Source organism: Diabrotica undecimpunctata, chromosome 2 (assembly GCF_040954645.1).
Source record: "Diabrotica undecimpunctata isolate CICGRU chromosome 2, icDiaUnde3, whole genome shotgun sequence".
In the NCBI taxonomy this organism is placed as follows: domain Eukaryota; kingdom Metazoa; phylum Arthropoda; class Insecta; order Coleoptera; family Chrysomelidae; genus Diabrotica; species Diabrotica undecimpunctata.
Window position 1 is genome coordinate 14,340,067 of NC_092804.1, and position 18,805 is coordinate 14,358,871.

General features: G+C 32.6%; 2 protein-coding genes across 5 annotated transcripts in view; one reads left to right on the top strand and one right to left on the bottom strand.

Annotated features, from left to right (window-relative positions):
- The window catches only part of stck (LIM zinc finger domain containing stck), a 45,918-nt gene that overhangs the window by 21,764 nt on the left and 5,349 nt on the right, over window positions 1-18,805 (bottom strand). The window contains exon 1 of one of the 3 annotated variants that reach the window (XM_072522317.1): window positions 10,203-10,410. The exons of the other annotated variants lie outside the window; for them this stretch is intronic. Within the exon in view, the coding sequence (XP_072378418.1) occupies window positions 10,203-10,402 (200 nt within the window). The 5' untranslated portion in view covers window positions 10,403-10,410. Of the gene's footprint in view, window positions 1-10,202; window positions 10,411-18,805 lie in introns of those variants that run through there. 3 annotated transcript variants of the gene reach the window in all.
- The window catches only part of mus301 (mutagen-sensitive 301), a 41,236-nt gene continuing 32,911 nt past the window's right edge, over window positions 10,481-18,805 (top strand). Inside the window, exon 1 of one of the 2 annotated variants that reach the window (XM_072522315.1) lies at window positions 10,481-10,598. The gene's annotated coding sequence lies outside the window, so the exon portion shown is untranslated. The other variant, XM_072522314.1, reaches the window with a different exon arrangement.

An 18,805-nucleotide genomic window follows, 5' to 3' on the forward strand; every position in this document is an offset into this window, starting at 1 on the left:
ACACTGGCAACCTTATTTAGGGATTAGTAAATCTCACAACTATTGTATTCTATTCTGCTCCAACCTTTATACCTGGTGTTCATACTCAATTTAAAATTGTTTTCCTATATACTTCTGTAAACTTGTTGACAAATATTTGTTTTTCATTGAGTCACCCGTATCAACAGTTTAGGGATTTGCATACATAATTTATTGTTTTATTGCTCTCTCATACATAAAAATACACTATAAAACTGGATGAAAAAGGCTCAATTGAAAACTCGTTAAGATATCTTTGTAGGCAATGTAATAAGCATTATTGTTTAGAGTTTTTTTAAAATAAACAAATGTACAAAATAAAGTTTTTGTTAATTTATTATTAAAATAACAATATATGGAAGTGATAGTTTTCGTTAAATAATAGTTTGACTTGAGTATACAGTTTTTATCAGTAACCCACTTTTCAGGCTGTGAGAATCAAACATTGGTTACATTGGATACATTGATATGCGAGGCTACAACTGATTCTCGCAGCTTTTATAATTTGTGATGCGTGAGAATCGATATTTGATTCTCGCGGTTGTAAAGTCATATTACCCGTGCATCACGTTATGCTTCTCATGGCAGTGAAAGTGTTAATTCCCAAACATATTTCCTGCACATTTTGCACAAGCAACCTTTTTATTTTTAATGTGTTTTTTATATTGACCAACTAGAACAGCCTATGACTATTAAGCAGGTGAATTCCAACAATAATGTTTTGATCATTCTATTTATGGGAAAGATAGTAATATACATGGTGTATCGAGAAGAATAATCTAAATTATGTACACGATTTCTAGTACTGAAAATGGTCGCAGTGAATTTAATAATACTTTTTTTTTATAATCACCATCTTCTAGTTTCTTCCAAATATATATATACACTCATGGACAAAAATATCGAATATTTTGGAATTTTCCAATTTTTTTTGTAGTAACTATTATTTTAAAATAATTGTCGATTTCTGATAATACTCATATAGTAGGCTGATGTACTCAACTGGTTTGAATTATTTTGATGTTTATTTTGACGTTTAGGTATTCAGTGGTTAGGGTCATTCGTACATTTTATCATAAAAATCCTTCTTCATGGAAAGGAAAAATCATACTAATTCGGTTATTTTTAGTTTAATTAATTAAGTTTAATTAAATATTGTTTTGATTTAGCTAAGTTTAAAACAAGTATCCCACTAATTCGGCACTGCGATGAAGTCTAAGTATCACATATTGTAATTTTGTACGAGGAGGGATATACACAAAAAGGTATCGCACGACGTCTCAGCAGAACTGAATCTATAGTTTCAAATGCTCTAAAAAGGTACCGCGAAACAGGAAATTTTGTACGAAGGCCTGGTCAAGGACGCCCAAGATGCACAACCGCAATTGATGACCGTTTTTTGGTTCTTAATTCTACACGAAATCGTTCATGGCATCGATGCACCTCAGAAATAAGCTATTAAATGTTAGACAAGTTAATGTGAGTTCACAAACAGGTAGACGAAGATGAAAAGAAGCAAATTTAAAGCCCAGACGCCCCGCCAAAGTTCCACGTCTTCTCCAAAATTATAAAGCTCGTCGTTTGGAATTTGCAAGAACACATATTTAGTGGAATATCGACAACTGGAAAAACGTTCTTTTCACTGATGAGACCAGAATCCTATTATGGAAGTCTAACGGTCAAAACTACGTCTACAGAAGACTTGGAGAACGATTCGCCAGTTGCAGTCTTGCTCAGACCGTTAGTTTTGGAGTTGATGGCATAATTCTTTGGGAAGGTTGTTGGGAGATACGTACCGCACTTGTGAAAGTGATTGGACGGATGACTGGTGATTCTTACGTTTAAAACATCTTGCAAGATCATGTTTTGTCATGTTGGTTACATTGGATATGAAATATTCACGTTAATGCACGATAATGCTCGACCACATGCCGCTGCTATAGTGAGTAATTATCTTGATGAGGTCCAAATTCTGGCCACCGTCTAGCCCAGATTTAAATCCAATAGAGCACATGTGGGACCACCTAAAACGTAGCATACGACAAAGAAATCCCGTTACAAATACGAAAGAGCAGCTTCGGCTTGCTGCACAGGATGAATGGAATGTAATTTCCCAAGGATATGTCCAAAATTTACTTGCAAGCATGCTGAAAAAGATGCAAGCAGTAATAAGAGCTAGAGGGGGGAATACTCGTTACTGATCATGCACTTCTTTCAGTTTAAACCACTTATTTAAGCAATTTAAATTATCATTTAAGTTTAGAGTAAAATAACCTTATTTACCTAATATTAAACATTTATTTTTTTCACAATTTTCTCCGCATAAAAACTTAAAATTGTTCATTAAGCATTGTTAAAATAAACTTTATTTTACAATAAACGACTTGATTGACCAGAATTTATTTTGAAAAAAAAAATTTGAAAATTCCAAAATATTCGATATTTTTGTCCATGAGTGTATATACACACATATATATATATATATATATATATATATATATATATATAAATATATATTTTCATGTTAAATGTGTCATACCTATTTGCATGTTCTTCAATTTCAGGACACTGTTTTGCTAGATGTCGACTCTTTGCTTCTCGTATTTTATGTCAAATTTCTATTTGTATACTTTTATAAAGTTTATCGTTTTTTGCTGGTCGTCGGTGCTCCATTAAATCCAATATGTTTTCTGGCATCCAAGCCTTCTTTTTTAGGTTCGAGCTGCCTTTTAAATTCCTTTCACAGATTTCTTTTGTTATCATTTTTTAAGTCCTCATCGACATTCTCACCAATATTTTCTCAAACTAAATTTTCGCTCAGTTGTCTTTGAACCGCTTCCTTAACTTTCTCGTCTTGTAGTTGGGTTATATCAATATTTTGCGAAACTTATTTTTGATCACCTTTCTTAATTTAAAATGGGTTACAGCTAATATGGGATTGTGATCAGACCCGATCTCAGTACTGGATAAGTTTTAGCTGATTTAATGCAATTTCTAAATCGATTTTTTATTAAAATGAAGTCAATTTGGCCCCTAATAACTGTATTCTCTCATTCTGCATTTGATTTCCAGCTGTACGTCTTTAAAGATTTGTCATCAGATATCCCTATTATAGTATACCTTTTTGAAGCTTCAAAAATCTGAAGATTTTTACGTGAAATCGATGATTTTTTCACAGATAGACCGAGGTATTAGTGTCTCTATGGTTGACCACATTGCGTTGGGGATTATCAGTTGTGCTAAAAACCGCGCTATCGGTCATTTTCGAAGGGAGTATCGTTCGATTTCTAACAATATACTAAGAGATATTATGTTGAATAAATACTTGTTCCAGTAGAACAACTTTGTATGGCAACTAACTGTAGATATCGTTAAAAATAATGAGGCAAAGTAAAAAACTGGAATAAACTACTTGGGATACATAGTAAATTGGCCATAATTCATAACGATAAGAACAGTAAAATATGTTTTCCGATCGTGATTAAGCAAATTATGACAAAAACATAAGCATTTATTATTATCAGACAATAACGTATTATTTGCATTTTTGCATAAATAAATAATGTAGAATTATTAGAAAATATATTAAATATTAGGTTAAAACATGAATAAGTCATGACTAATCACAAAACAGTTTTTAAGGCGATATATTTATTTTCTACTCATGTTACAAGTGAATCATTAAGAAAACTTTCCATAAAAAAGTCAATTTTATTAAAACTGTTTATAAAAATAATTTCTTTCTTAGTGTTTTGACTAAATAACACTACTACGCGAAAGTTCAAAAAGGTGTACAAGGCATCTTCTTTTGTTCTTTTTGGCATTCTAATTGTAATGGAAATTACATTTCTAAATAATATTTGAAGTTTCGGTTTCCACTTCGGAAATCGTTTTCAGGAAAAGTTATTATTTTAAAAAATTATGGGAATATGTATAACCAACAAGTTGTTTTTAGGTTATCTAACAATAAAACACTGAAAACGTTCGTTTTCAACATTTTTTTTATACCACAATTTTTTTTATAAATTATTATCACTACAGCTGTTTGCATCTGTATGCATCTAACACTTTATAGTCTTTAACTAAATAAGTTCAGGAGGGGAGAACTATTTGTCTCAAGTTGGTGATTCAGAATTATGTCTGTATTTATTTGTTTGTTAATTTTCATAGATTCTAACACATATAGCTTAAGGCCTTTATTTTGAACGTGAAGAATTTGAAATTCATCATTAAAAGAATGATTATGATCTAAAAGGTGAAGTGCATATGTAGAATCTGTTTTTCTATTATTGAAAGCCCTTTTGTGCTCTGCTATCCGTTTGTCAAAAGTTCAACCAGTCTGACCAATGTAAGTTTTTGGACAGTCGCCACATTTAAGTTTGTATACATCACTGTGTAAGTGCTTTTTCTTTTGGCACTTAAGTTATTGTTATTCAAAAAGTTGGTGTTATTCTTTTATTTTTTATGTCTTTGGCTATTTTTTTTGATATCTTGCATGTATATGTAATCGAGCAGAAGGTACTGGTTTTTTTCTCTGGCGGTGGAAATACTAATTTCAGGGCTTTCTTATGTAGTTTTTGAATTAAAATTCTATTTATTATTTGTACGTTGTACCCATTGTTTACTGCTATTTGCTTAATGATGTTTAATTCTATTTCAAAGTTGTTTTTGACATTGATCGGAATTTCTATTAATCTATTTAACATGCTATGGTAGGCTGCCAATTTGGAGGATATGACAGCTGATAACAGATTGGTACAAGTACCGGACTGGAAAGAGGAAACAGGAAATAAAAAACATCCCAGTAATTGTAGCACTTATACATGGAAGATAAGACAAGTGAGAAAACCAAATTATACTACTCCAGCAAAGAAATAATGAAATGAGTCATACGCGTGATGTCTTATCTAATAATTTAGCTGTCCCTATGAGTTTCACCAAGAAGCGTGTCACTAGCGGAGAATTTAATTTTTCATTAACGTATGACATATTAAGAACACATAATTAAAAGCAATATTTTTATAAAAAACGTTAAATGGAGTATTACAAACGAATATCAAATATATCAATATAATCTAAAACATTTTCGCATTCGGGAATTCCATCGAATTTATTATTTTTATTATTACAAGCAGAAATATAATATTCTATTGTTACAATGTAAAGTGATCAGCAAGGAAACATATTTTTTTACTCGCCACCAATGATAGAATTTAAAATTTCCTAGAATTCATTATGGGCACGTGATTTCGGATACATTTCACCACTTACGACGCGTGATTTCGGATGACTAATTTCATTTAATACTTGCCAGACTTTAGCGAAGTCTAGCAAGGAGTAGAAGCAGGATCGGTTTATATATGGTAAAGATATCAACACCATGACAAAAAACAAATGAAATAGAAGTGGAAAAAATGTACAACGCTATAATTAGACGCAGCCGAAAATTGGACAAAAGAGAAAAAGAATGAATTTAAAACGGGACCTTTACAGTCTTAAAGGCTTTAAGCCTTTAATCCAATCACAAACTATTTAATCCAAAAACCAAACAAAAAAGGTATCACAATAAAGTCAAAACTCAAACTAGAGAGAACTACAAAGAAAATATTGGACATAAAAAAAAGTAAAGAGGACAATTTACTATTTTTTATGGGAATAAGCTACAATTTTACTTTAAAATAAGCTTATTTTGATGTTTCGATTTCTACTTCGGTTCTCAAAATACATTATACATTTTAAAGTAGACGACTTTAAAATGATATGGCCAATATTTTTGAGTTGCGTTCCTGGGATGACTTTATTAAAAGATAGTTATTCGATTACATGAAATCAACTTTAACTTAGAACACCCGACATATAAATCATAGCATGTGATTTGTCTATAACCCTCCAGCGGACGGGTGAGGCCTGTCAGGCCATATGAAAGTACAGCACAGACTCTGTAATTTTTTATTGTTAACATTGAAACTTTATATACCTTTTCTATTAATAAAAAAATAATTTCTCTGTAAATTTAAAAAAAAAAGAAACATGAAACTTGAAATATATCGCTATGGGCCTCACCCGAACGAAAATGTAATTTTTTTTTAATATCTTATGCGCCATATATCATAACGTTCATTGAAAATTACCTCTGTAGTTCCCCGAAATTGTTCTCACCCCACCGAATGTGTAATTTTTTTTAATAACTATGTGACATATTATGTTTTATACGATAATCTTCATAGAAAATTACCTCTGTAGTGCCCTAAATTTAGTACAGTATGTTACATCGTACGTTTATCGGTTTGTTGTTAAGATTGAATTAAGCAAAAACATAACGAGGATGTTAAAAACGAAAATGGAGAACTGATGATAAACTTCTGCACGAATAACGAAATAAAAATAAACAACGCATTTTTTGACTACAAAGACCAACATAAATATACATTTAATAACACCCGTGGACAAAGATCTATGATAGATTATGTTATAACCAACAGAGATATAGATCCATAGAAAATAAAATCGACGTAAGATGCCTCAACTCAGCAGATGTAGGTAGCGACCATAGCCTAGCATTACGTAAAATAAGAATCTTCCCGAAATACTTCACATCCAAGAAAGCGGCGCCAACACAAACAAAAATCAAAGTTGAAGGACTAAATACAGAATCCAATACTTATACAAAAAAAATATCAGAGATCGCTGGGAATGAAATATTAGAAAACAATAACATCGAGGACAGCTGGGAGAAACTCAAAAATTACAATTAGCACAGCAACATAATCATTTGGAGGAAAGTAACGAACACTAACGTACCAAAAAAAAATTGGTTGCCTGTAAAGTCGGTTTTACGGGCGAAGATTTTACGTGACAACGTCTTTTTCTCGGTAGAATATTTATTGATATGAATATTATTAAATTGCACAATAGGAACAAGGAATTGCCGCTATAAACTCAGTTTCTCAACTTTTGTGTCAATATAACAATTAATCAATCAATCATAGTTTACGATAATGAAATATTAGTGTACAATTATTTACCTTTATTGTTGTAGTTGTTGTAAATGACGAATCTACTCACGAATTGAAGACAAATCTCACGATCTCACGATTAAGGTCTTACATCTTACGATTTTTAAATTTTTTTTAAATTTCAAGTGTTTCTAATAAAATGCATGGGAGGAAATCAGCTTTTTTTAGATTGTCACCTTGAAATATCCATAAATTGACTGTATTTTTGTATCAAAGTGGGCTACTCCTATTAACTCAATTAATATACACAAAATAATATAAACAAAGCTTAAAAGGTTCTTTATGCTTTGGAAGTGGTTTATAAACAACTGAATTGTAATGTATATTTTACCGCCTTTAATAAATATGAAGTATAGACTAAATTTTGTGTAAAGAACAAACATTCAACAGACCTAATAGTAAAAACATATTGATTTAAGTGTGAATTTGAGATAATGTGCTGACAAAATGTTAAATCCTAAGAAAACAAAATTATGTTTTTATGTATATTCATTATACTTAATACTCTTGGGTAAAATACCTCATATCATATATGTCTTTAGACACAGTTAATAATTTTCATTGAAGTTTAAACTATAAAGAATGTTTACAATCATTGCTCAATATTAAATGGATAAATCCATAGCAATATTATAAAAGAATATAGGTCCCTAGGTAATTTCCTAAAATTATATCTGATACTGGTGGTTCCCCCTAAAATAGGACACTGTAAGCACTCCACATTTTCACTACAGACACAGCTGACGATACTTTCAACGATTTTCAACTTTAGCGATTCAACGCGCCTAATTCTCTAGTGCCGCGCGCAGCGGACCGATCATGTTTGAGTGGGAGAGAGACGCAAGGCATTCGCCGGTCCGGCGGGCCTCTCTCTCGTTCGGTGACTCACTGTAACAGACGTGAGCGGGCGTTACACTTTTTCTTAAATGACTCCGAGCCACAACCTAATTTAAGACGTTGTCACGTCAAAAAGAAAACACCATGGTTTAGAGAGGAAGTGAAGAAAAAATGCGATGCAAAGAAGAAAGCCTTTTTACAATACAGAGCACAACAAACACAATAGGCATATAACCACTATAAACGAATCAGAAATGAAACGAATACTTTAGTTAGACAAATAAAAAGGAAACACTGGCAAAGGTTCTCAAAACAGATGGACCACGACTTACGAAACACAAAAAGAAATATCGAGAATGATGAGGACAAAGAAAAGAGATGAACGAACTAATAAAAACGAAACACATTCAGAAGGATGAGTAGATTACTTTCGATCACTATTTGCTAAAGGTGACGATAATGAACCACCAATACCAGACGTGACGACAAACGAAGAAATAAATATTGAGGAGGAAGAGGTAAAGGAAGCATTAAGGAAATTAAAAAATAGAAAAACACCAGGAGAAGACAGAATACCGAACGAACTCCTAAAGTACGGAGAACCAGATCTGACCAAAGTACGGAGAACCAGATCTGACCAAACAACTATTAAAACTAATCCACAAAATAATAGAACAAAATAAAATTTCTCAAGAATGAAGATCAAGTATCCTAATACCTCTCTTCAAAAAGGGAGACAAAAATTACCAACCAAAGTGATAACGAATAAACTGAATGAAATTTTAACACTAGCAGAAGAATAACAAGGTTTTAGGTCGGGAAGATCATGCACCGACGCTATATTTATAATAAACCAAGTGCAAGAGAAATCATTAGCATACAATAAACCAGCATATCTATGTTTCGTGAACCTTAAGAAGGTATTTAACCGAGTCAAATTAAAGAATGTTATCCACTTATCGTACGCAAGACAGATACCTCTAGGAATAATCAAAACGATCGAAAATATCTACCAAAACAACACAATAAAAGTAAAAGTAGAAGAAGAACTAACCGACCCTATTGAAGGACAATGGGATAAGACAGGGAGATTCCTGAGTCCTCTATTGTTCAAACTGATTACGTATGCTGCACCAATTTAATATAACTGCTAGAAAATCTAGGCATCACATTATCTAGCTACGGAAAGCTCGAAACTGAAGGAGAAGATCGAGTGAATAGAGCAACCAGAGCCACAGGCTGCTTAAATGAAACAATATGGAGAAATAAAAATATCGGGAAAGAAATTAAAGATAGAATTTACAAAACAGTCATCAGACCAATAATGACATACGCGACAGAAACAAGACCTGACACAGGAAGGACAAAAAGGATGTTAGAAACAGCTGAGATGAAAACACTTAGAAAAATTGATGGTAAGACACTATGGGACAGAGCTATGTAGAAGTACAGATATTGACGTAGATGCAAGGTGGAGAACATCAAGAACTGGGTAAGAAATGGAAGAGTAGAATGGAGCGATCACCTAAGCCGAATGACAACAAATAGAGTAGGAAAGACGACAAGAGACGGTTCCCCAATAAGAAGACGATCAGTAGCAAGACCACGAACACGATGGAACGACAAATTACTAGAGGCACATTGAAAAACAGACAGAAGAAGAAGAAGAAGAAGATTTACTATAAGATCACTAACAGGAGAATTTTACTGTCATAGACAAATTACATGCTATGATTTTTCTGATGGATATTCTCAAGTTAAAGTTGATTTCATGTAATCGAATGAACTATCTCTAATAAAGTCGTCCCAGGAATGCAACTCAAAAATATTGTCAAAATACTGTAAAATGTATAATAAATGTCTGGATTGTCAATATGAATGAGTCCCATAAAAGTAAATTATTAGAAGAGTTTGTTACTAAGTAACAAAAACAAAATTTGTTTAATTTATTAATGTTTTGTATTTTAAGAACGACTTGCGAAGTGGAAATTGAGATGTCAAATGAAACTTGTCTTATTCCTAATAAAAATAGTAAATTGCATTAAAATGCCACAAGAAAATAACTTCAGAACAATAGTAAAGAGGACGGAAGGAAATAAAAAGTCTAATTTAGAAAATTTGAAGAAAAATCTGTAGATGGAATAAAATATTTGGTAAAAATAGAATAAGCGTGAAAAAGACCTACAAAATAATCCTATCCTATTGCCTAGGAAGGCATACTAAAGGACGCAAAGAACATATTCACAAGCAAAAGCAGTGAGACTTTCTAAAATACTTAAAAGTACAAAACTAATGAGCTCATGCGTTTTTGAGAATACAGCGAAGAAATACCTGTTGGGTTTCTCCAAGAAAAACGGTTTGGGTGGTAGCTGTGGACTACTAGGTCCCAAAGAAACATCATCGTAACTATCATACTTGTGGTAGGAGTAATCTAATTGCTCCCTGGAATTAGCTCTCCTCTGGAGTAACGAACTTTCGCCGATAGCACCAACTTTCGGAATCACGGGAGATATGTCCTTCAAACTTGGCATTTTCCACAATTTGTTCACTTCACTGACAAGTCATAAACTACTTAATCCGTCACCTCAACTCAAATTCGCACGTTTGGAGTTCGCTGTTCAGTCTTATCTATTAAATGCAAACAATAGTTATCTCTTATCTCGTTTACCTTTGTCGATTTCAGTAGTAAATACGGATTTTTAATTGGAATGTAGTATTTCGTAGCTGGTAAGTCACGATTTCACTCTTGTATTTAAAAATTATGTGATCATCATACGGAAAAAGCGCGACTGGTAATAAATATGCATCAGCGATGTTTTTGTTTTGTTAAAAGTACGTTAGTATTGTTGTATTGGTTAATTTAACAACGTCAATTAATGGTTTCCTCCACGAGCAAAGGTACGAAGTTATTTTATTTATTTTTATAATGAATAAGTTTATGTAACTGTTGTTTGATTCGTAAAGTTGTTTAAATTGTTTTCAAGTGCCAAATACTCAATTGTATTTTATAAGTGATTTTAACAAGGTTGTTTATTGATTGCGTTTTCAAACATTCTTACGGGGTAAGCACAAGAATTCTTAACATTATTTTGAAGATATTTTTGTGGCATTTTATTTTTTAATATTGTTCTGAAGCTATTTTCTTGTTACATTTTAATATTATTTATTAATTTTATTAGGAATTAACCACAAATTCAGTTTAAAATATGTTTATTTTGTAGTTTCGATTTCTATTTCGGAAATCTTTCTCAAAATACGAAGTGGAAATCGAAACGTCAAAATAAATGTATTTTAAGCCGAAATTGTTGCTAATTCTCAATAAAAATGGTAAATTTTATTTATTAATTAATCTGTTCTCGTAATTGATCGCAACTACGGAAAGTGCTGCGATTGGAAACACTTTATTTGTCATTTTGACTTTCAGCTCGTAAATCGGTTAGTTAAAAGTGTTTAAAAATTAGACACATTATTTTATAAGTGATGGATTCGACCGTTACTTGATGGAAATTCATTTTATATAACAATAAAACACTGAAAATTTGTTTTCAAAACTTCCACAAAATTTATTATAATATCTTATCACTACAGCTGTTTAGTCTTTAACTGAATATTTTAAGAGCTTAGGCGCAAAATTTCGGGCCAATGCTTTTTAAATGCAATCATTTCTTTCGAATCCTGAGAAAACTAATAAGTATTTTTGAAAAATTTAAACGCAGAATGAAAGATTACATTATTATTGAGGGCCGAAAGTCCCTGAAAACTTCTATAATGTTTATTTTCGTAAGTTACAGAGGTGAAAAAGAGGAGAAAATTAAGTGTGATTTTTAATTTCAAATATCTCATTCAAAAGAAACTTTTTGTTTATTCTAAATGACTTTCGGCCCTCGGTAATAATGTAATGTTTGAATTTTTCAAAAATATTTATTAGTTTTCTCAGGATTCGAAAAAAATGAATGCATTTAAAAAGCATCGGCCCAAAATTTTGCGCCTGCGCTCTTAAGGAAGGGAGAACTGTTTGTCTCGAGTTGGTCATTCAGAATTATGTTTGTATTTTTTAAATTATTAATTTCCATAGATTCTAATGACCTTCTAGGCCTTCGAAATGTGGGCTTACCGACGTATATTACGTATATCCTGGACTGAGCACGTGATCAACGAAGAGGTACTACGCCGGATAGGTAAAGAGAGAGAGGTAGGAAAAAGTATAAAGAAAAGAAAGTTGGAATACTTGGGTCACGTTATGAGACATAATAAATATAGAGTACTACAGCTGATCGTTCAAGGGAAAATAGACAGCAGAAGGGGTCCAGGGAGAAGAAGACACTCGTGGCTCCAAAACTTGCGGCAATGGTTCGGATTGTCATCTGCTGAACTATTCAGATCTGCCGTAAACAAAGTCAGAGTGGCCATCTTGATTGCCAACGTTCGGAATGGACAAGGCACATGAAGAAGATAGATTCTAATAGACAGCTTTAGGCCTTTATTTGGGATGTGAAGAATTTAAAATTCGCCATTAAAAGAATGATTATGATCTAGAAAGTGAAGTGCGTATGTAGAATCTGTTTTTCTATTATTGAAAGCCCTTGTGTGTTCTGCTATACATTTGTTAAAAGTTCTACCAGTTTGACCGATGTAAGTTTTTGGGGAGTCGCCACATTTAAGTTTGTATACACCACTGTGTAACTGCTTTTTATTTTGGCTCTTGTTGTTTTTAATATATTTGCCTAAGTTGTTGTTTGTTCTAAAAGTTAGTGTTATTCCTTTCTTTTTTATGTGTTTGGCTATTTTTGTTGATATTTTGCTGTATATAGAGAAGGTACTGGGTTTTTTCTCTGGCGGTGGAAATACTAATTGCAGGGCTTTCTTGTGTAGTTTTTGATTTAACATTTTATTAAATATTTGTTCGTTGTATCCATTGTTTACTGCTATTTGCTTAATGATATTTCATTCTGTCTCAAAGTTGTATTTTTGAGTTTTTGTTAATGTATGTAACATGTTATGATAGGCTGCCAGTTTATGTTGTGTGGGATGGGATGATGAATTGTGTATAGTCGTGTCAGTATGGGTAGGTTGATGAAATACGGAGAACTCATGTTTGTTTTTAAGTGTGATAATTTATAAAATCTAAAAAATTTATGGATTGATTTTGTTCTGTTTCTATTGAAAATTCAATATGACTATGGAATGAGTTAATATACGATCAAAATTAGTCAGGTTGCCTGTTAGTTCCTGTAGATAGATATATTTAGAAGGCCTATTCCATTGCGACTTTTTCAGATCTATTGTGGTCTTCTAGTCCTAGATAACATTCTCTAGCCTTACTCTTTTTATAAAGTCTAATAGCTTCGAGACTGCACTTTCCATGTAGCTATTTGCCGGTGGATTTTCTTCTCCTAACGCAAAGAACCGCACATTTGCCAGACTGTTACACTGACATAAAATATGCTCTGCTGTTTCTTCTTCGAGGTGCACAGGTCATCATCTGATAATCCCATCAGTTTCAAGTGCCTATTCAGATTATAGTGCCCTGTTAGAAGACCTACTATGGCTTTGACTGTTTTCTTGTCTTTGTTTATTAGGTCTGCCGTAAATTTTGGCGAATGTTCTGTAATGAACTGCTTCGCCTGTCTTTGTCCTGGTGAATTCCTCCACTATTCCAGAGATTTGTGAGCTACCCACTTCCTTGTAGCCGTTCTTGTTACTGACTTTGCAACGCCGCAGAAGGGTTCCGGTCCGCCTGGAAAACGGTCCGCCTGTGTACCTTGATCTCTCCCTACTATGCCGGCTCCCACACCCTCCGATGTTTTTGAGCCATCCGTGTACCAGGTAGCAACAGCTTGTATGGATACACCTTTATTCCAGTCTTCCCTGCCTGGTATCTTAATTGTGAACTTATTAAAGCTATATCTCGTAGCTGTTGCATCGATAGGTTGCCCCATCACAATATCGGCTTTAAGCTCCTCGATTAGCTTTCTGTTGTCAGCATAATGCATCTGGCTTATATGTCGCTGATTATGGATTAATCTATGCATCACCGATCTGGCTTCGTATACCCTGTATAAAGATATGAAGTGGTGATAGATTCAGCAGGACTTCCAACGATGCAGTAGGAGTTGTTTTTATGGTCCCCGTAATACATAATAGCAGAACATAAAATGGCTTTCAATAATAGAAAAACGGAAAAACAAAATAAAGGACTTAAGCTATCTATGAGAATTTATGGAAATTAATCAATTAAAAAATACAGACATTCTGAATAACATACTTGAGACAAACAGTTCTCCCCTCCTCAACCTATTCAATTAAAGGCTATAAAGACTAAATTTATTCAAATAAACACATACCAAAAATAGATCACTTGAGAAAGGCACTCTGCCGAAACAGCTGTAGTGATATTATATTATAATAAATTTTGCGGAAGTTTTGAAAACGAAGTTTTCAGTGTTTTATTGTTACCTATATAAAATGAATTTCCATCAAGTAGTGGTCGAATCTAATATGTCTAATTTTTAAACACTTGTAACTAACCGATTTCCGAGCTGGAAGTCAAAATGATAAATAAAGTATTTTATATAAATATAAAAATATACATGGTTTTCCACTAAAAAAAAAGCTTTTGAACTATGCTACGCTTGCGTGAGTCACCCTGTACACTTAAATTTATGTTTAACAGCGCATATTTATATATAAAAGTCGATGAGTCTCAGTGTTTTTTATAATTTTTTAAAACAAGGACAGAAATAATTTTATTCCATAAGTGATTTCAACTCTGTATATAGGAACGATATCTCGCACAACTTTTTTGAAAAATACTTGTTATATTTCTTGACAATTATCTTGTATACTAAAAATTTTATTATCTTCGAAATTGTTTCAAAATATATACTATCCAACTACTTGGTAACACAAACAAATCTGCCAAATTTCCAGGCTATACTTCAATCTTCTTCAATACAGAGAAGCCGCATAACAAATTGTGGGCTGAATGAAATAGTGGCTTAACTCAAAAATTGACAAAATTGAGTTAAAATCGACAGAGGGCTTGAAAAAGACTTATTTATGACCTGCAAAACTGGCGCAATAATAATAGCAAAAATGTCTTCTAGACGTCACTAATGTCGCTATGTCGATTGAGATAAATTGTTTCTTGCAGTACTGGCCCTTTTAGTTGTACAGTGGAAGTCTAACCGTGTCGATATCAAGTTTCTATGCAATAAAGGCACTTTTAAGCTGTGCCACTATAGCAGACAATTTTAGATATTTTCAAACTGTATCAGTGAGAATTTTGGAGTTATGTCACATTAAATAAAAGGAATAAATTTATTGTTTTAAACATGCCAGATCCAAAGGGTTATCAGAAAAGAAGTGAATTAATCCTATCTCGAACAGAAGTAACGTAGGTAATATCAATATTATTTTAATGTATAATTACAAATAATCGATTTAGTAGAAAACTCTAGACGATTTTTTGTTTACATCTACCAGTTTAAACAAAAAATAAACCCATTTGTTCACACCAATCGGTCCACAAAGAGAGGATCGTCTATTTTAGGGCATTTTTTAATGTAGATTTTTTTAAACCTGTATACTTTACTATTAATTAGGAATTTAACTATGCATTCTTTTCTCCCAAAAAAGATCAATGTCAGTATTGTGAGAAATACAAAAATTCGACCAGTGCACTAACTAACTAACAAAAAGTTGCTTGTTTTGACCTACAAGCTGCCCTACCGACACCAAAAGGAGACGTTTCCGCTTTATATTATAAATCTTAGCTCTCAACATATCATTTCTGTATATGTGAACTTCAGAAAAAGAAAAATGTGCACAGCTATGTTTAGCGCGAAGGATAAGGTAGTAAAGATGCCATAGAAAAACATCTATAAAAACCGATTCTGACGATTTGAGATTCATATTTTACTAAGACAATTGTGGTGGCCAAAAAAAAAAAAACAAGTACCTAATTTCAATGTACCTCATTTCAAGATTTTTTCTCTAACTCATCGCTATTTAGTTGTCGGCCATACTCAAATCGAGGGTGACACCTGCCACTCTTTCATAGAAAGAAGTATCACCAACTACTCGTTGCAAACAACCATTCGAAGTACACAAATTACGTCGTAATGAGTTTTTTGACCCGAAAAAGTTAAATACTAAAACAGCGACAATTTTCAATGAATATGTCCAAGGAAATACTTTTCATTTTAACGATATTTGTGAAATTCATGTAACAAAAGCTTTGGTACTAACTACTAATTTAAAACTTCATTTGCACAGGAGAAGTACAGATCAGTTGATACCACCAAGAAAAAAACAAGAAAGGGTTTAGAAAGCATAGATGTTATAGAACTAGAAAAGGCTTACACTAGCAATCTGTCAATAACTGAAAAGAAGAAAAAAGACCTTAGATTATGCGAGGTCGTTAAGGCCATGCGGCCTCACCGCACTTCGACCTATAGAGATCTTTTGTGCATAAAAAAATACCTTACTAGCCTTTGTGAAGACAAGAGTGTTCCACAAATGCACGCTGATTTCTACCGATATTTAAAGAATTGTTAATCATAACTTTTCCCAGATTTAGCCATACGGCTCTCACTCCCTCTAAGGGGAAAATTCACTCATCCCAGATACCTACGGTATCAAAAGGATTGAGCTCTGGTGGGACTCTTTCCGTGTTATCGAGCCCTAGGTGACTTGGTATGCTGGAGTATCTCCCAAAAATTTTCGTACACATCTGGATGTTGAGAGAAGTACAGCTTTCTGCATGGTCTTGTAGAGATGTTCATTCAGACCTAGCTTTCTTATGTTTTCTACGAGGTTCTTCGGAATAACTCCAATAGTAGAGAGAATAATAGGTATTGTCTGGGTACTTTCCATTCTCCACTGTCTTCGTATTTGAATTTCCAGATCCGTGTATTTGGCGATCTTTTCGTTTTGTTTAATACGAAGATTATTGTTGTTGGGTATCGCCACATCAATTAGTGTTGTTTGTCTCTTTAGTTTATTAACTAGTATGAGATCTGGTCTATTATGTGCCACTGTTTGGTCTGTGAGCACAGTGCGGTCCCAGTATAGCTTGTAGTTATCATTCTCAATAACTTTTCCTATTATTATTATTATTATTATAATACTTTTTTTATTTCGTTCTTCTTTTGACTCACTCAAGTAACTTGTAGTATTTTTTATTGAACCTTTATTTCAGTTGATGGGAATAACAAAAAAATGCCAGTTTTATCTTTGCCCTAATTAGTCTTGAAAGACAAAATGTTGATGTGAAATAGTGACGCAACTCAAAATAAGGGTTGAATTTAAAAGTCTGTGTTACAACTAATTAAAGGCTACCTAACGCTCTCCCTAATATACCAAAATTTATTTTTTCAAAAATTCCAATCCATGTAGTAAAACAAAATAAGACAAAATTATTGGCACACAAACTTATTTCTTTTTGATTCGGCCGCTTTTATAATCCTTATGTTTAGTTTATTTTATTTCTATATTATCAAAGTGTTTGTGTTATTATTAAGCAGGTGTTTAAAAAAAAGTATTAAACAATGAATGAAAAAACCTCGACAAGGGTCTACCAAGCAAACCTGTTTCTTTGTTCAACTTTGGCTAACACAGAACCCAAATATGTAAATTAATCAATTTATTCCTAATTGATTTGCATCAAAATTTATATACATTAATCACATGAAGGTCATATTTATATTGGTCAGTGTATTAATATATTCTACTAGTGTTGAGAGTAGTGTTATGTAAGCGTCCTAATTCACGTACCAAACAAAACATTCGAAGTTTGGAATATCCAAAAGAACTAATATTTTTATAATTGCAGACATATTTTTGTAAAATACTAAAATAATATAATACATTACTGACGCCAAGTACCTTGAGATATTTTCAAAACTAGGAAAATAAAAATTATTTACGTATAAACCTAATTATTACAAAATATGTATATGAAGATTTTAATTCAAGGAAAGACAACTACTGTGACACAACAGATTATAGTTGATAAAATACCTGAAAGATTATGGCACCATAAAAAGAGTTTTATAACGTAATTAGTTGATTACATTAGAAGAGTAAATATATAATCTTGTAAATTAACAGACACACTAATTGTTGTGTTCTATTTTATTAACGAAATACACAATCAGCGACGTCTCGTGACATTTGGGATTGGGAGCGCAAAAACTAGTTCAAAATTGTTGTTCGGAAAATTTGAATATTCAATGCGATCTGAATATTGATATAGCGTGAATTAAAGCGAAATACGATCCAGCTGTTTACTGGAATTTTTCCGCTGAAATTCAAAGTATTTCAGTTTTTTTATTTTTAGCCCTATTTTGATGATTTTTTTAGCACACTGTGTAAAAATTTATAAATCTTAATTTAATATAGTGAGTTTTTTAATAAAATTTTGTATTTGACTTATTATACGGGGTTAATGGAAAGGTGGTTTTTTGTCCTAACTTTGAAACATCCTGTGGAATAATTCCGTTAGCCTATTTTCGTAAAACCTTGTTTTTCGGTTGCAACCATGTCTTCTAAGTATTATGTTTTTTGTTTCATGTGAAAATATGGATTGGTTCATTTTTAGGAGCGATATGACTTTGCCACCCACAATTACAGGAATATGCTTGTGTTTATAATATATATTTGAATATACTCGAGTTAAAAGAAATGACCACAGACAGAAATCTTTGGAGACGAACAATACACACCACGATGACCAGTACACTCCCTCCAGGGGTCAGGATTGAAGGGAGAGATCTGTGGATGGTGGAGCACAATCTATCGTCGTCGAAAAGTGTCTGAATATATTCGTTCCATCTCGCTAGTTTGTCTTCCGTAAATGTAATTATTTCGTTATATCTAAGATCTTTTATTAAAGCCTTTATTGACGCGCGCGTAAAACCGCGGTTTTATGA